Below are 19810 nucleotides of genomic sequence, written 5' to 3'. Positions count from 1 at the left end.
GAAAGAAAGCAAAAAGTTGAAAACAATAACTATTGTCCCTCAGGGAGCTGAGACGACACATATTAGGCAGCAGAGCTGCTGTTCAGACGGTCAAACAATGTGTCCATCAAACTTTAACAACCTTGTGGTTCGGCGGTAAGTTAATCCAGGGCGGAGGTCACGTGGTGCCTAAGCTCTGACGGGACACAGACGAGGGAAGCAGATGGTTTCCGACACAACTTGTTTCCCGGCGGCGGTGGAAGTGACCAGTTAACACATCCCTGTAATTAAGAAGTCTTTCAGGGTTCCTGGGTTTTTTACTCTTAGTTAACTAGAATTAATACAATGAAATGTAATTAACTTTTAAATAATTGATCATTTTGATCAGCATTCACAAAGATAATTAGTTTCTAAATACTAAAATAAATGATTTTATATTTACATTCACTTGAAAAGAAGAATTTATTTTGAAAAACACAGAAACTAGTATTACACATATGTAGCTAATCTATACAGTTAAAACTGAATTAAACGTCATCAATATTCAGTAAGATGCATTAATAGCACTTTTCAAAGGATGAGTCCAGTATGAAAACAAACATTTAGCTATTTGCCGATACAGAGAACTGATTCAAACACTTTCTAAACTCTATAAAGCCAAATTCAGAATACATATACAAATGATATTCAGTGAATACCTCTATATCTTTGGGAATATTTTAGATAAATTGTTGCATTTAGAAAAGAAATACAAAGGGGCGATAACAGAAAGACAAATTAAAAAAAATGCCTATAGGTCATCCCACATCTGTGGTTTACTCACATTTCAGTCACACTGAGCAAACGTTCGTGAAAGATCTTGCTAAATATTGTGTCAGCACAAACCACAACAATTTCAAGCTTCTCAAGGTAAAAGTGAAGGTTTGTTTTCCAGCCGCAGGATATCTGATCAAAATTTAACTCAGCAAAATCCTGAATACCAATGAATGATTGCTGCATCTGCAGACTGTCAGACGAGTAAAGAAGCAGACAGGATTTTGTAGAGAAAACCTTAAAATGGACCTAGAAATATTTCCATAAACCACCAACTGTGAAGAAATTCAACCTTACGAGCATCAGTCTGCCAATCCAGAGGCACCGTCCCCAACCGCCACGCAATGTTGCAGAGACGTGTCAACCAAGACAGTCCCTGCACATCCAGAGACTTTAGATATTCAGGGCGAATCTCATCCACCCTCGGTGCCTCGTCACTGAGAAGCTTTCCAACTACCTCGGTGACTTCAGCTTGGCTGATGGACGAGTCCACCTCTGAGACCTCGGCCTCTGCTTCCTCCACGGAAGACGTGGTGACGGGATTGAGAAGGTCCTCAAAATATTCTTTCCACCGTGAGTTCTGCAGCTCCCCACCTCTACTGTAAACAATGTTGGTGGAGACCTGCTTTCCTCTGCTGAGGCGCCGGGCGGTTTGTCAGAATTTTTTTGAGGCCAACCGATAGTCCTCCCACACCTGAATTTTTGCCTCCACAACCACTCGGGCTGCAGTTCGCTTGGCCTGCCAATTCCTGTCAGCTGCTTCTGGAGTCCCAGGAGCCAACTAGACTTGGTAGGACTCCTTCTTCAGCTTGACGGTAGCCCTTACTTTCCGTATCCACCACCGGGTTTGTGGGTTGAAGCCACGACAGGCACCGGAGATGTTATGATCAAAGATTTGGGCAGCTGCTTCGACAATGGAGGTGGAGAACATGGTCCACTCGGACTCAATGTCCCCAGCCTCCTTCGGGACATGAGAGAAGCTAACTCGGAGGTGGGAGTTGAAAACCACGCTGCCAGAGGGTTCCACCAGACGTTTCCCGCAGACCCTCACAACACGTTTGGGTCTGCCAAGTCTGTCCGGTTTCCTCCTCCGCCAGCGAATCCAACTCACCACCAGGTGGTGATCGGTCGACAGCTCTGCTCCTCTCTTCACCCGAGTGTCCAAAACATGCAGCCGGAGGTCAGATGACATGACAATAAAGTCGATCATCGACCTCCGACCTAGGGTGTCCTAGTGCCAAGTGCACTTAGGTCCAATAAGAGAACACTAGTCGGGTTCAGATCAGGGAGGCTGTGCGTACCAAAACCCCCCCTCCCACCCCCCACCCCCAGGTCTCGCTCTTGCTGCCCACGTGGGCGTTGAAGTCCCACAGTAGAACAGTGGAGTCCCCAGATGGAGCCCTGTCCAGCACCCCTTCCAGGGACTCCAAGAAGGCCGGGTACTCTGCACTGTGAGGCACCTGTTCCCGACCCGAAGGCGCAGAGATGCAACCCTTTCGTTCACTGCGGGGAAAATCCAACACATGGCGGCTGAGCTGTGGGGCTATGAGGAAACCCACACCAGACCACCACCTCTCACCACGGGTAACACCAGAGAAGTGGAGAGTCCAGCTCTTCTCGAGAGGTTGGGTTCCAGAGCCCCGGTTGTGTGTGGAGGTGAGCCCGACTATATCTAGCCGGTACCTCTCAATCTCCCTCACAAGCTCAGGCTCCATTTCATAATATATATGCTACATATCCCAGGACGTTTCTAAACTATTAGAATTAGTCAGCCATTGCCAAACTCAAGAACAGAGTTGTATAGTATGAATAGGGTGACCATAAACCATTAAATATATTAAAATCCTCTGATGTGCATCAAACTCTAGAATGAGTTTGCTCACATTTTCTCCCTGTCTGTCAGATCATTGAAGAATTTAATTACCCTGTAATATAACTTTTAATCATTCTTGATTTAACTATTCATACTTTTATGGTGATCCAGAGTGAAGGATAACATCCCATCTGAAGATGATGCAGTTCAGCTCCTGATATTCTCCTGATATTCTGGAGTTGATCAGATCAGCTGGACTCACTGTGTCACTTTCAGCAGCACGGCTCTTTTTTCATCTACACTAAGTCTTGTCAATAATTTAAACTCGTCAGCTGAATAGTTTTGAATCGGGATCTGCAGGATTTGGAGCAAGTGTCTCATGAAAATTAATGCCGGCAGACGCAAGTAGGCTGCGCCTGTTATTTCACAGCGTCAGATGCAAATTTAATCCACATTTCACATCTTCAGTCATTATGAAGCTGGAGGCACAGATCCTGGGGAACTAATCCACAAAAATGAAGGCTTCCAAACTATCATCAACTCTGGAAACTTTTTTTTAAATTAAGCTACAATAACTGTCTTCTTGCAGTCATTTCCAACAACAACAACAACAACAACAACAACAACAACAACAACGTGGCTCCTTGCGTAACACTAAAACCTGCAGATGACAGCTCACACTGAGTGGAGGATAAAAGGTTGCAGAGGTAAAGAAAAGGAGACGATGTGTGTGTGTTTGTGCATGCTGTGTGTGTTTTATGTGTATGTGTCAGTCACTCGTTCCATCTGGACGCCCCCATCATGCCCCGGGGCGCATGTTCTCCCCTGACAGCAGGCAGGAGAGACTTCACGCCTGCCGACCTGCGACTGGTGCCAGGAGGAAACGACACACACACGCATAAGACACACACACACACTACGCAGAGATGTGACCCATTTCTGCGTTTTACAACTGATGCACCACGGAGGATGAAGGAGCAGAGCGATGAGGAAATGTAGAACGGGGGACGTGTGTGTGTGTATGTGTGAGTGTGTGTGAGAGAGAGAGAGAGAGAGAGAGAGAGAGAGAGAGAGAGAGAGAGAGAGAGAGAGAGAGAGAGAGAGAGAGAGAGAGAGAGAGTGTGAAGGTCATACATTTGCACGGTCACAGTGAAGTGCATGTGAGCGACGAGGCACGGGACTGTGACAGGACATGAGACGGAGAGAGCAGCGCAGCGATAAAACACCCGAGGCTGCTGGGAGACAACTTGAGGAGACTCACCGAGCGAAGGAGGCAGAAGAGGAGAGGCGGCTTCACCCCTCAGAGGAGAAAGGGGGGGAGAGGGGGGAGAGGAGGAGGAGGAGGAGGGGGCTCCCCAGCCAAGCTGCAGCAAAAGCCAAAACCAGCCGAATGACTTCTCCTCACACACACACACACACACACACACCCCCGGATCAGCCCTTCTCCCCCTCCAGCCCCGGCATGCAGACGTCCTCGCTGGGGGGAAACAAACAAGCCCGGAGCTCCACGAGGGAAAGCAGCATCCCCACTCTTTACTCCTTACTCCTCATCGCTTCGACACCTCCACACACACACACATACATACACCTCCACAGACACACACACACGTTCTGACAGCGCCGTCATGAGAAGAATCCCATGTCATCAGAAGCTCCCGAAAACTGTCAAAGATCCTCTCTGAAGGAGAAAAAACACACACATACACACACAGAGAAGCACGAGCAGGATGTTTACAGTGTGAGGGAGAGAGGGAGAGAGAGAGGAGGCGCACGCCACTCACTGGCATTCCTGATCAGGCTCCCCTGGCAGCCAATCAGAGGTTAAGCTGCTCTGGCAGCGGCCAATCAGAGCAAAAAACAGAGAGGAGGGGGGAAGTGACCGTGTTGCTGCAGCCCAAAACAATCACAGTTCACACTCATGATATTGTCAGTGTGTGCCTGTGATGGAGAGTCAAGGACACATACGCACACACACACACACACACACACACACACTAGTTGTCACTAATTCATCATTAACCTGTTCTTCCCTCTAAAATGACTGAACAGCTCTTTAACCCCAAGGAGTCACACATACAAGCCTCTCCTGAGATTATACAGCAGGGCTGTGAAACATAAGGCCCGCGGGCCAAAACTGGCCTGCAAGAGGATGGAGTGAAGGACATCGTTCACAAGACGCCGCAGTGTAAATGTGAATCTTTTCTCAAATGAAAAATTGAAAACTTCGCCTTTCAAATTCTGGAGGAAAGTTTCTCCTTTCCTCTTCTGCTCATGCAGGATTTTTCTCTTTTCTTTTATTTTGCTATTTCATCAGTTTTGATGAGTTATTACACATTATAACAGACTGTGCTGGAGCTATGCTCAGTCAATATGAGGACGTGTGTCGTCAGAGGCCATGTTTCTGGACATCAACGGCGGCTCCACTCACTGCTGCTGTCGCAGAGGGTCTCCTGACTGGCGCTGCAGGTGGGCAGCGGGGTGACGGACAGGGACGCCGGGCAGGACGCCGGCTCCAGGTGCTCGCTGGCCGGCGGGATGGCGGACGCCTCGGAGTGGACGCAGTCCGGACTGGGGAGGCTGGGGCCGCTGTCCGGGAAGGGGCTGTTCCAGTGGGAGAACCCGATGGCCACCTGACCCGCCTGGTCGAACCCTGGGGGGGGGGGGGGGGGGGGGGGGGGGGTCAAAAACAGAACACAAACAAGGAACATCTCTGATTATAGCCAGTGCTGCCCTCTGGTGGTGGAATATGTCAACTTCAGCTGGGAGCCAGCGCTCCACCTCTCCTCAGCAGGTTTTCACTTTGCAGCTTCAGGAGGCCTTGAAGAGCCTGACCCTGCTCAGCTCCGCTCTGGAAACGCTGATTTATCAGATCTAAAGCAGACTGAGCCAAAACACAGCTGCAGTACTATTATATCAGGATAAAAAAACTGACAACTTCATGTACGGAGAGACTTTCCTCATGGAATTTATGCTCAGATCTTATTTTCTTTTAGAACTGTAAAGGTTTCCACTGTATTTGTGATTCACCTTATATAAAAATATAATAACATGTTGCATTATGTGATAAACACAACAGAAATCAATATATATTAATATTACTCATGTTAATCATGGAAAATGCTTCCATGGTTTACTTAAATTGGCTGTGAAAACTACATCAGGCGTCACAGTTTTCCTTCAAATAACAGTCTGAACTTAAGGGTCTGTGGGGATGAAAAAAACACACCATATGCAGTTATTCTTCAGAGAAAAGCACAGTAAAACATTATGAAACTTTAAAGTCTTGTCATCAAACCTCTCTGATTCAACTCGATCTATTTCCTCCAACCTCAGTAATGCTCATGACGTTTGAAGCACAACGATGAAAGTGGACACAAGCAGCTGCCCCAGATGATGAACAGCGACACAACGCCGCCACCATCTGGTTGAACACAGAAACGCTCCTGTGTCCAAAGTCAACCTCGCTCTGTGTCACTGCTGACTGACCGACTGCAGGTTTGTGTTCTGGTCTTTACTTCATTATTGTCGCGACTCAATTTCTATGTATGAACATTATGAGAGAACTGAACACACACACACACACACACACACACACACACACACACACACACACACACACACACACACACACACACACACACACACACACACACACACACACACACACCACTAAAAAACAAAGCCAGCAGATTTCAGAGGAACATCAGCAATGAACAAACTGGACACGATCGATAGCGGCCGCTCGCTCCCGGCGCTGCTCGCTCCCGGCGCTGCTCGCTCAGCTGGAGGACGGAGACGAGGTGAAACCAGGCGACGCCCGGCGTCTCCCAATTAAAGGGCCATTCATGCCGGACCGCTGCGTGACCCCGAAACGTTTGTGCCTCACTCAGCACTAATGGAGCAGGGAGAAAATTCTCACTTTCGTTATTTAGGCAAGTAAAAGATACTGCTTCTCTTAAAACTACAAAAATGGAGCAAAATCAGTTAGGAAAGAATATGTGATCTGACAAAGGGTTTCAAACATAAGGCCTGCCAGCCAAGAGCGGCCTGTCTGAGGGTCTAATCTGGCCCACATGGACAGAGAAGCAATAAAAAGAGGAAACTATGTCTAGAAGTGACTATGTTGGGGCGACAGTAGCTCAGTTGGTAGAGCAGGTCGTCTTATAACCAGAAGGTTGGCAGTTGGATCCCCGCTCCCGCAGGCGTAAAACTGGCGTTGTGTCCTTGGGCAAGACACTTCACCCACCTTGCCTAGTATGAAAGTTGTGAGAGTGAGTGGTTGGTGGTGGTCGGAGGGGCTGATGGCGCAGATTGGCAGCCTCGCTTCCGTCAGTCTGCCCCAGGGCAGCTGTGGCTACAATAGTAGCTTACCACCACCCAGTATGATGTGAAAGGGTTGATGTGATATTGCAGTGTGAAGCGCTTTGGGCTCTGTCAAGCAGGGTAAAAAGCGCTATACAAGTGTAGTCCATTTACCATTTATGTTGTAATCTGTACTTTTGAAATAAAGCAGAATTGAATTGAAAACTAACTTATTTTCTCTTATTGCAATAGAGAAACAGCCTTAACATCAGTTACTCTGTGAAGGGGATTTATTTACTTATTTTTTAAAATCTGTAGATGACAAGAATCCACAGAAGATGTTTGCAAAAGGTTTGTTAATTTGAAAAAAAAATTGATTTGAAAAAATTGAATTTGTTCCAGCTTTCATCTTGAATTTCAAAAAATTAAAACCACTGCACTCGAAAGAAAAATAAGTCTATGAATTTTTTTCAACTGTAATATAAATTTCATAAAGCTCTGGAATTATTTTTTTTTATAAAATCATTTATGTTTCATTTTTTTTTTTTACTCATAAATATACTTTTTAAAGTTTACGGTGTTGTTTTCTTCAGTTGCCAGGATGAATGTTCTCGGATTAGAATCTATATTTTTCACCTTCAAACCTTTCTTTCACTTTCAGCTCACATTTTTTCGGCTTCAGCATTTTGGTCTCTGACACCAAAGTCCTGTTTCCAGCCAGGTTTTCCCAAACCCCAAATCACCGTTTCCCTCCTTCTCTTCAGATATTGCTTTGGAGCCATCAATCTGAGGACCAGGAAACAGAAAAATGTTTATTCTCTGCTCATATTACTGACCTCAAAAGCAGGACATATATACGGTATCAGTTTCTGCTGTGAAACACGCCGCTCTGACAGGGAGAGACGATCCAGAATAACCCGCAAATATGTGTTTGAGAGGAGTGTGTGTCGTCCACTTCACAGCTGAGCACACAGGACATGTCCAAGAGGAGACGTGCTGTGGGTCTACACGGTCTCCAGGAGCACTTTAAGCAGCGTTTAATGTTTAATGTGGCTGTTTGACTTTTCCAAACGAGACATTATCCCACAAATTATTCATTCTGTGCTCACAAGCAGAGATGATGGATGACGGGATGATCCCGGACCCGGAGGAAGAGCAGCTGCTGAATGGACGATGCGTTGTGTGTGTTTCTATCCCAGTGGGAGAAACTACATGTAGCACAGTCTGTGGGCACCGAAACAGCTGGTGATGCATTCAATGACACTCCAGTCACCTCTAAGAAGTTTGGAAATGTTGCTTGGACCCATTACAGCTCGTTCCTCTGCTTCTCAAACTAAATCATCAACGTCTGCTGCTCTCAGCCTCCCATAAAAGTCACCTGAAATGAATGAGGCGGCGCTGTAATCCACACCTGGCGAGCATCTGAACGACCTCCAAAACTCACGATGCGCGGGACATAGTGTGTCCTAAGCAATATCCATGTCGCAGTCATCAGAAAAAAAGTGCCGCTGTGGCTCTCTGAGGAGCGCCGGGCCCAGATGAACGGCCCGACGCACTCCCAGGAAGGGAAACAAACGCAGGTGCAGGAATCTGGGCCGAGAAACAACCTGGAGGCTGCGAGCCGACGGAAAACCACCTGGACGGGACGCCAACGGCTTTACACTTCATCATTTCAGCAGACTTTGCAAAAGAATTCAGCACATTGTAAAACTTAAACAATTTTGGCATTTATGAGAGAATAGAGAGATCAGTTCCTCTCGAATCCCCTTAATATTGAATCTCACTCACAGAATAGCAAAAATCTCAAACTTTTGTTTTTTTGATCTCATTCTGGTCAAAAATAAATGGGCAGGATCAAAAACAATATCGTCTTTTAAATCCCACACCCATTTGGAGTCTTAAAATTAATCAGAAAGTTTGATCAGATTAATTTGTCTCCTTGAGGATCACTCAGAAAAGTTCCATTTGTTCTTACTGCAGCAACCCAACCATAAAAATGTGGAGTTCATACAACTCATGTGCACAAAAAGTTTCCGTTGCCCGTTGTGTTATGAGGTCTAGCTTGAGCTTCCTAAACATGATCGAACACAGGGAAGGAAGCAACCACAATCAGATGTTTCAACAATCACATGAAAGAGTCACTCTCAGGGAATGACCATAAGCAGCTTCCTTCTGTCCAATTTTCCTTCAGTCAAACTGAAAAATCAACGCAAAGAAAAGAACCTTTAACAATCTGCATTTCTCTTTAACATTTTCATCTCAGAAAAGTTCAAACAGCAACATGCTGAAAAAGAAATACGTTCACGCGTTCACGCCATAAAACCTGACTGAACCTTAAAGATCACAGCCGTCTGACCATCTGCTGGAAAAACCCGCTACAAAGAAGAAGACTTGAATTGATGCAGGAATACGATCGATGTTAGGAACCTACAGCGATGCTGACTTGTGTTTTCCTCTCAAACAAAGGCCAGGGCTTTTAAATCACAGGCAGCACACCGGCTCTCTCTGATGTCGGAGTGCGGAACGCGCTATAGATCTTTTCCTTTGTAAAACCAACAGAGTGAGTCTCGGCGGTCCGCAGCTCTCCCTCAGCACTTCATTAGTTCAGTTTGTTGTTTTTTTTTTCAGTAGGTACAGAAGGAGAGGAACACCTGCATGCAGCAGCAGCAGCCTGGGGTGAACCCCTCACTGTCACACACCAACAACACACACACACACACACACACACACACACCAGGAACATGTCAGATCACCAGGTCTGGACTGACAGCTCCTCAACTCGCAGACTGATTTTGACTTCAGCTTCACTCTGTGACATTTTAACCAAAAGCACCTCTGACCTTTCACGACCTTAAATTCGTCCAAAGCTGCAGCCATCAAATGGAACTGGCTGGTTTAATTCCAGGTCATTCATTCATTCATTCATTCATTCATTCATTCATTCATTCATTCATTCATATCATTAATCACTGATTGGTGGAATCGCTACTCAGTCCCGCCTCCTCGGGATGTTTCAGCTGTTTATCTGCTCTTTTATTGCAGTTTATTTACTGAAAAGGGTCACGTATATTGTTGATGTATTTTCATTTAGTACTGGAGTTTATTCAGCTCTTTTCTTCTGCTTCTGAGTAACAGAGGGCGGCGTCTGAGCCAGCCGCCACTCACGCCCAGCACGCTGTTCACAGGAGTGAATGTGAACCCCACACAGGTCAGTGCATGTATATCAATTTTCAAGTGGTTGTCCAATAGGAGCCGACATCATTTGGAGAAAATCATGAGTGAAGGAAGGAGATTGAGTGAAAAGACGCTGATCTGGAACCACATATGAACGAGGCCTGGCTCTGGAGTGAAAACTCAAAATTGTGACGTTCACACGATCACAGGACAGATCAGATACGAGTCACTGTGAGCAGACAGTCAGAGCTGAGTCACATTTGCCTGCAGTGTGAACGAAGCCTCTCAGGAACTGAGATGTTTTGGGTGTCCGTTTACATGACAACTTAACTTTTTGAAAACAGATGAAACCTTTCAATGCATTATATGATTTCCACAATATCCATTCCAGTGTAATAAAGTTGCTTTCCCTGTGTAGTTTCACGGTGTGGCAGTGCATTGCCCTTCTGCCTGCTGCCGTGTGAAGGTTGCACAGATGTGTCTGTGGCCTGATATAACCTGAGATATTTTGGTATCAAACAGCTGAAGGAGGGAGAATTCAGGGAAGTAACGGCTTCTTGAACAAGGTCACTCACCGATGGTGATCTGACTGACGCAGCTGTAGAAGGTTCCTGAGGAGACATTGTAGCTGCTGCTGCTCGGCTCTCGGTCTGCAGCAGGAGGGAGGGAAGAGGGGAAAAGTTTCACCTGAGCCTCAAAGTGCCATGAAAGTTTTCAAATGTGCTCAACAAGGTGATTAAAGAAACATAATGACCATGCCCCTGCAGCATTACGGGAAAGAACGTCCTAATCGTGCAGTGTTAGTGTCCTGATTCACACTGAGCTACAAAAAGTCTTTTGACCTTGGCATAGTTAAGAGATAAAGCCCATGAGTGCAGCAGCTTTAGTACCTCAGTGTACCGGCTCATATAGAGAGAGAATGAAATCATCCACTGTGGAAGAAGGCTGCGAATAAAACTCATAACCCTGGATGTGGAGAACGAGCTCATAAACCTGCAGGACGGACCGGAGGAGAAACCGTCACGCACTCCCTTAATGTGAAAGGAATGACGCCTGAAGTGCTGAAGGAGCGCGTTCGTCACCTCATCTGGACACGTCTGCAAGTCTGAGGAGCCGCTGTAGGCCGGCGGTATGTGTGTGTGTGTGTGTGTGTGTGTGTGTGTGTGGGGCTCTGCCAAATCAAATCAGCCACTTCACACTTGCAGAAAGTAGAGCTTCATGAAAGGAATGGAGTTCAGTTAATCAGTGTGATTCAATATTCACATTACATTACAATCATCAAAAGAAACATCATCAGCTGTTTATTCACACACTGTAAAGGTGACAAAGGTTACAGACCTCCTCAGCACTCAGAAATGTGTCCTCATGCACTAATCTAAGAGCTCCGGCTGCATCAGAGGAGAGCCTGCAGCGCCGCGCGGTGATTCATCACCGGCTCCCAGCACTTCAGGCTGCCTGGGACAGAGTTTGGAGATAAAGCTGCAGGTATCATTTGTTCTCCAAAGCTATTTGCCAGTCAGCACGTTGATCTTCTGAGTGGATCCCCTCCACACCTATAATGTGTCATCACATGAAACTTTAACTTATTTACCTACTGCAATGCAGTGAACATCTTTTCATTCATCTTGTGGTCGTTATTTAAAAAAAAACACTGGTGTGTAGAGAGAAAATATCGAATTACAAATGTTTATTTCTTTCTTTAACATTGTGGTGGACAACGTAAGAGATTCTAAAACAGAACTCTCCAGGCTGCTCAGCTGTAATTGATCACAAACAGAAAGCGGGATGCCTTCAGTCACTTCTGTGAGCCTTGATCTGTAAAAATCAATCATCTGGAGCGCCACACCCTCATTATAGCTTATATTATCCAGAAAAGCAGCTGTGTCGTTCCTGATGCGTGCATGCTGCCTCTTTCCCTGTCCTCGCGCTGCATGCTTTACCTGCGGACCCGGAGGAGAGGCGCGTGGCGATGGCGCGCCGCGGACTGCGTGGACTTCCCGGACAAACCCGCATCGCCTCATCCTGACACTGCAAACAGACGACCTGGCTGTCCTGGTTGTCTCCCACCTTGCTGCAGCCCAGATGCTCCCCCCCGGCCTGGATCTTCATGGCGGTGCCGATCTGGTGGACCAGTCGCATGTCCGATGGCCCCGCTTCATGATCCAGCATCGTCCTCTCCGGCTGCGCTCATTACGCACGGCTCCTGCGTGCGAAGGAGACAACTTCTCCGATACTTCAGGGTCCGTAACTCCACCCACTGCACACCTACCTCTAATCACAGTGACAGCCAGCCCTCTGCGGCTCCCTTCAGCTCATCCATCCGCTCCCCCCGGTCCGTGCCGCGGCGGCTGCTGCTGCGGGCTTTACGCGCGGCTGCGGGCGTGGCTGCTCCGCGTGGGTGATGAGGCATCAGTGTCACTTCCACTTCACTGTCACAGCTTTATATTAAGCTTTTGAAGATGTGCAAAAGTAGATTCTGCCTATTGCCTATGTGCTCCCTTATTTTCCATTTATCTGTTGTTTATATGAATCCTAAAAACTTGCCCTTCACTGATAAATGTGCAAAAATAATAATAATAATAATAATAATAATAATAATAATAATAATAATAATAATGATAATGATAATGATAATAATAATAATAGTTCCGTAGCAGCATTTCAGAAACGTTGTTTCCCTTGTTTCCAGCACTGTTGTCATGTAAACAAACATACAAAATGGAACAAAAGTTTTATGTTTTCACTTGAAAATGTTGTGAAAATGGGGCCTGAGTTAGTTAGTTAGTTAGTTAATTAGTTAGAAATTAAGCAGCTTTCTTTCACTGGATGTTTTGTTATAGCAGCTTCTTTTATCGTGATTCATTCTGGACACATTATAAAAAAACAGTTGCTTCCTGAAAAGTTTTCTTTTTCCATATTTGTGGTCATCGCGCAGACCGAACCGGACTGGACCCTCAGGCGGACACTTTCTGGTTCCCAGCCCCTATGTTTGACTCCACTGTTAAATAACAAGCAGTCCACTACTGAGCACGCTCAGAGACTTGAAGGGAGAAAACACTTTACTGGAGGAAGTCCCTCTGGCTCCAGGGAAACATCCCAGATCTGTCAGATAATAGCTCAGCTCCCTCTGAAACCCTTTATGCTGCTCCACATTTGCAAGCTAAGAGAAGCTGAGAATCAGCTGAGCGAGGACCGTTCTGCCTCCCAGTAATAAAGCAGCGTGTCAGCTTCTGTGTGTTTGGCCTTAAATCATCTGGGGTCGTACTTCTAAATATGCCATGCGTAGAATAGCTTGATGATTTGCTTGTATTTGCAGTGTGCTTCTCTATTTTCTTATGAGTCGGGGCAATGAAAAGGTGGTTTTAATGTCTCTCCAGCTATAAACCTCTGTGTTCTGCACAATGAAGAATAACAGCAGTGGCTCACAGAAAATAAAGAGTACAATGAGTTTAAGGCCACTGCATTACAATGGAACATTCATCCTGAATTATATGTTATACTTTATGTCTCTCTGGTTCTCAGATTTGTTTACTAATCAGGTTACCATATGTAAAAAATTCTTCAGTTTCCATGAATAAAGTCCATGGATTTGATCAACCTGGATGCTGTTCCCTGTATTGTCCACTGAGGTTGACTCCTCACTCCTCAGACTTTCTTTATGACAAGCATGTTCAATCTCTTCATGTCATATTATCATCTGACTCGGTCTGACTGACGCCAGACAGATCAGGATGAGATCTTATCAGGAGTTCATGCCTCATAAAATATCATACTCTTACCAATTTTTTTTATCTTGTGGTGCATGTTTCCAACAATATGAAGCATAATTAAGGAAAATAAAAATACTGTGAATGGCTGGAGAGGAGTAAAACCTGCCCGTTTTACGTTATCATGACGAGAAGCAGAGGATCATTCAGAGGATCACGTGTCGATATGAGGCGGTAAACAGGTTCATTAAGCCAGTTCAGTTTACGGAACATTGGGCTTCTTATCATTTGCAAATGTGAGAACAGAATAATCGTGAAGAGTTTATCTGAAAAGTTCAATCTGCTGATTTAAGTTAAATTTGACGTAAAGTTTCTTTTAAATTAACAACTGAAAATGGAAATGAAGACCGGCTGCTCCAGTGTGCCTCCCGATGGTGGTGGTGCTCCACTGCCTCTCGTGTTGTACCGGACTGGCTGGGCCTGCCAGCTCCCCGCCAGCTCTCAGTCTGCAGCTTTCTATGCAGTGGGTCATGGAGCTCCAGGTCTGTAGATTCAACGTAGCTGGTCCTGGATCTTCAGCCTTTGGATCTTCAGCTGGTCCCAGCTTTTTCGGCACCCATAACGGCAGTGGCAGCGCTTCACCCGGCTCACGCTTCACCGCCGGCCACGGCAGCTCCTCTCTCACTTCTCTCCGAAAGGGACCTAGCCCCCGGTAATGACCTCGTGTCTTCAGCATCTGTTCGACCGTTGTGATTCCCAGGGTCTTCAGCATCTGTCCAGCTCCTCGTGTCTTCCTAAGTAAAGAGTTGCAACTCACCCTCTGCTGCCTGCTTTTGAATCCTTCCACGCTGCACCGTGATGACATGGAACACGATAACCAGGTTGCTAGCATAGTACACAGAAATATCTGTGCCGAGTATGGGCTTGTCTGAAACTCTCCAGGACACGCTGGTTCTGCTGGACTTGCCAGAGCAGTTCAGTCCAACCCGAGCTCGGAACTCCCTCTCCCGGGAAGCTCCGGGTCTGTCCTGCTCAGATTCCAGCACATTCAGATCCTGCCCCAGCCTCCCCGGTCACATCACACGGCACAACACGTCCTGTGATTAGTTGAAGAAGACTTGACAGAAGAAGAATCTGTCGGTGTGCATTGTAAGAAACTGAAACCAGAATAGATTTTTGACTGCTCAAGCACAAGTTTTTCTTTGCACAATTTTCATTTGTCCATAAAGTACTACTAGTACATGCTTGCGCAGTTGATTTTTCTGTTGAACATGTTCTGAATCCGGGCGCCTTATATGTTTATTTGCACTCTTAAAATCTGCATCTTAGAATGGGTTCCAATGAGACCCAGGATCTTTTTGAAACATCATCGCCCCCTGCTGGAATTTCCCCGATATTACAGTTTTTCTGCAGTTTTGCATTATCTTCATTTTTTTACCAGTGGAGGTTGGCACCTTAGTGCTACACAGACCGATAGTACCCCACATCTACACTGACTAAGAAAACAACTGCTTGCCTAGTGTTCAAATATCTGAAGGAGGAAATTACTGTAACGGTTGGAGATTAATGAGGTGCAGTGTGCCTCATCCATGATACAAATATGCTACGGCAGAGGTTTTCAACATGTGAGGAGCATCTCTTCTGGGGGTGCCAGAGCACTTCAGCGGAGGGGCGGTGTGAAACCAGAAAATAAGTTATTTGTTTCTAAATTTTCTTCTAAAATGTGCAGCAGGTCAAGTGCAAATTGTGGCCATGACAGCTTGCCGTAGCACTTCAGGCATCTTGCTACTTTGCCAGGGCACTTCTGGTAACTTGCCGAAGTGTCCTTAGGCAAGACACCGAACTCCTAACTCAGGGTGAACAATCCTGTTCCTGGAGAGCGCCTATCCAGCATGTTTTTCTGCCTGCTTCAACACTCCTGAATATAATGACAGGCTCATCACTGGATTTTATTAAGGCCACCACACACTACAGGATTTTTCAACAGAGGACAGATCGCACCCGATCTTCCTCTCCTGATCTTCTAGTGTGTGGTGTCGCTCTGGAGCAGACCACACACGAGCAGATTCTTCAGCCGAGAATCGGCTCCTCACTCCTCCAAATCTCGCGTAGTCCATCAGTAACTTTGTGCTGTTTCCCTTCATTGCTGTTTTTACATTCATCTCCACTTTCAATAATAAGCGGAGAACTCATACATTCCCTCACTTCATTCATTCACATCGGTATCACTCCTTCAGTACAGTGATCTGGATTGAGGAAATGCAGTTAATCCAGGAGCAATAGGATTAACAATCACTTTCTGCACGGCTAAATTTAGGAGCTCTGGCTTTTCTGTTTCACTGTCATATATAGTGAATATATTTCACAGACATATATTCATCCAGCTCTGACAGCTGTGAATGAATTTTTTTAATCAGTGGCACCTTGGTGAGACGGAGCTGTTCAGCCAATCAGGGAACTTTATTCCGAAGGTGTGGACAGGTCTACTCCGAGCTGATCGGCTCCTCTCGGAGCGCACCACACACCACAGGATTTACGATAGGAAATATTAAACATGTTCATTATCTACGATCTCCCCTTCCGACGCCTCCCGAGAGGAAAAAAAAATCTCTCGGAACACACCGCACACTACACGAAGATAGGATCCGAACTCATTTGCATACCCCCAACAATCGGACCCTGTCGACATCGATCGGGAGGAGAAGATCGGGGCAAAATTCGGCCCGATCATCCTGTAGTGTGTGGAGGCCTTAAGGCGCTTGGCAATGACAGAATCATTACATTCAGGTGTGGTGAAGCAGGGGGAGAACAGAAACAGGATTGGGCACCCCTGCCTGAACTGCTCCCAGTGGAGGGACTGACTCCCTTGCGTGGCCGCTGTTCCACTGGTGTGTGAATGTGTGCGGAAATTGGGTAAATGTGATAATGCAGTGTAAAGTGCTAACTGCAGCAGTCTATTTACCATTTAGGACATGCTTGCACAGTTGATTGTCCTGTGCTCACTTTCCCTTTGCTTATGGTGAAATAAGACAAAGCATGTTTTATATTTTCCTTTTCTCAAAGTGTGCACCATTTGTTTTGTTGACAGCATTGCAAACAGGACCAACTGGCCTTTTCTTAGTTTCAACTTGGTTAAAAGAGACAATTTGACCTGGTGAGGATTTGAGGAACTGTTCATCTCGGTTGGGTTCATGGTTGGTTTTGGTCTTTGGTCACATGGGGTCTCTGATTTATTAATTTCTAAGCAAAAATATTGGTAATCTGGGTTAACGTGACTGTATATTCTAAAAAATCTATGGCATATATCAGTAAAATTGGACTGCTGGCTGTCCCCTCCCCTCCCTCATTGCGACTGTTCCTGGTGCCTCAGCGGAACTCAGAACCTCATCAAGGACAGATCACAGCCAGTTCTCAGCTTGTTGATCTGCTGTCCTCTGAGAGGCTTTACAGATGTATTAAAGTGAGAACAGACTCCAAAACTGCTTCTTTCCTAGAGCCATCGCCGTCCTAAACTTTCACCTGAAACAACTGCCCAACAATATAATGCAGTTCTGTCTCTGCTGCTGTTTACTAAGTCATATCCATTCACCCTGTACAATACAGTCATACTAAAGTGTGCAATCCACTTTTTTACATTGTTCTTTAAAGTTCTTTCACATTAAAAAAAAAAATATTAATCCTTTGTGATATTTATATTGTATATTTGTTATATTGTTATATTTGTTGTGCATGCACTGGAAAAGAGAAACTCTCCAACTGTATAATAACAATAAGACCATTCTGACTGTAATGGCTCCAGTTTCAGTGTTCATGTCATATGTGGAAATGAATTATAATGCTTCTCTGTCAGAAGTACCGTTTGAAATGTGTATTGAAGCCTGCTGTTGTCTTGAAAATGATAATATAACAATAATCTGCATAACTCCTGTGTTACTCCACTGATCACAGATGATGAGGCTACAGTCCAGTGAAGGCTGGATCAATTAGAAATAACCACATAAGATGTTTTTTTTTTTCAGCATATCCATATTTCTGTTGATTATTTTTAAGTGTATACATTCAGAGTGATGAGGAGATCAGTACAGGGCGACCCCTGCTGGTCTTTTTTTTTACTACTTTCATGAAGTCGTGAGGTGAAAAAATGCAGTTTAGAGTCCAACAATTAGAACCAAAGAGCAGTAAAGCACAGATGAATGATGTGTGTGTAGTAGTAATATAACTACTATGAGGTATTTACAGTCCTGACAGGAGAATGGAGCAGCAGTCAGACATTTACTGCTGTGTTGAGAACACTTGTACTTTGAAAAAAGCGGCGTAAGCCCCGCCCACCTGTCAAACAGGAAATAACGAGTGGAAAATCCGTTTTGGCAATCAGAACAGAAAAACGAAAAAAAAAAAAAAAAAACAGAGTAGAATGGTCCCTCACGGACCTAGAATGAGAAAAGAGAAAATGAACTGTTTAATGGAATCTGATTATGTCAGTTTGACAGGAAATCAAACTAACGAAAGGTACCTTGTCCCGGTCCTGTGGCCCGATCCAGCAAGATTGACCGCAAAGCTCTGAGTGGCCATGAAACTTTGAATAATTGCTGAAATTTTTTTTAATTATGTTCAACAAATCACATCTTCAAAAAAAAAAAAAAAAAAAAAAAAAAAAAAAGAATTAAGAAATTTGGTGGTTTAAAAGCCCAGTTTATCTACTGCTCCACTAAACTGAAAGAAAAAAAAAATTATGAAATACCTCACAGTAGCAGCCTGGTGTTAACATAGCAGCTGTCTTCAATCACTAATTTATTACAATAACTGTCTTTAAGACAGGAATATTAAATATAGTGAATTATATATTAATGCAATTTTGGAGGGCGTCTCTAAAAAAAACAGGGCGCCTCACGCCGCAACAGGTTGTGTGGCTGCTGACAAATGCAAACGCGAAGGTTGTTACAGTCATGCAACATTAGAATTATTTTTTAATGTTATTGACGAGGAAGTTATTTATTTGAAATGTCAGGTGTGGCGTGGGGTGTGTGAATGGGCTGAAATGTGTGTGTGTGTGTGTGTGTGTGAGACTTGAGATCCCTGCAGTGTGCAATGATGCATAAGGTGTTTGTTTTTTTTTGCTTGTTTTGATGTTAAGGTTTTATTTTTTAAAAACAAAGGTGTGGTTCTTGTATATGCAGCTTGAAAAAGGTGTGTTGTGTTTAGAGAAAATGGAGGGACATTATGTGCAATGTGTTTCAGCAGTTAAAAAAAACAACAACTGTAAAACACAGAGGGTCAGACTAACTTACCCAACCACTAGGTTCAACTTCCCCCTGACCTGGGGCAAGCATTCTGATAGGAGACTACTGTATTCCATACAATTCTATTTCTTTGTCATTTTTCCTTACCTCCAGGACAACATAATTATGTAAAAAGTGGCTCATGTTACCACACTGTCCCCTGCTTTTATGGCAGAGGAGAGTTGTTTCAGCGCTGCTCTCTGAGTCTACCTCCATTCTGTCTCTTCTTCCACCTGAAGTTCAACCAAATTCTAAAAACTCTTGGATTTAATTGTTTTGTTTTCCACCATGTTAAGCCAAGGTAACACTCTATATTCTTCTTCTTACCTCACTGATCTTGAAAATGAAATGTTGGTTTTAATTTTGTCAGGTTGTACTGTGTGATTTTTGTGTTTTTCTACCAGAGTACTTGAGTTTAACAAAAGAAACTTCACACTGGTGTCACAGGAGCAGGTTGAATGACCAGTAAATTTGTATTCTTTTTACAGGTGTGATTCAAATGCTTTATTTAAAAAAAAAAAAAAAAAAAAAGAAAAAGAAAAGCATTTTTGTGTTCAAGTACAAAACTTTCTTATAAAATAAAATTTCATAAACGTGTTAAAAACAGCATGCACAGACGTCTTCTAAAACAAAAGTCGAAATGGCAACATTTTTCTGGTAATCGAAAGATAAACTGTACAGAGTAATATAACACAGTCTGAGGGAAAGTTAATTGTTAGAGTTAAATGAATAATAACTATTAA

At 44.6% G+C, this 19810-nt stretch overlaps 1 protein-coding gene across 1 annotated transcript in view; it reads right to left on the bottom strand.

Annotated features, from left to right (window-relative positions):
* LOC115404137 (anoctamin-4-like) overlaps positions 1-12331 on the bottom strand; it is a 33679-nt gene extending 21348 nt beyond the window's left edge. Inside the window, exons 1-3 of the mRNA XM_030113341.1 lie at positions 12022-12331; positions 10657-10731; positions 5034-5255 (exon numbers count right to left, since the gene is read on the bottom strand). Coding sequence (XP_029969201.1) covers positions 5034-5255; positions 10657-10731; positions 12022-12250 — 526 coding nt within the window. The 5' untranslated portion in view covers positions 12251-12331. The remainder of the gene's footprint in view (positions 1-5033; positions 5256-10656; positions 10732-12021) is intronic.
* Between the last annotated feature and the right edge of the window lie 7479 nt (positions 12332-19810).

Source organism: Salarias fasciatus, chromosome 17 (assembly GCF_902148845.1).
Source record: "Salarias fasciatus chromosome 17, fSalaFa1.1, whole genome shotgun sequence".
In the NCBI taxonomy this organism is placed as follows: domain Eukaryota; kingdom Metazoa; phylum Chordata; class Actinopteri; order Blenniiformes; family Blenniidae; genus Salarias; species Salarias fasciatus.
This window is presented reverse-complemented; position numbering and strand designations above follow the sequence as displayed.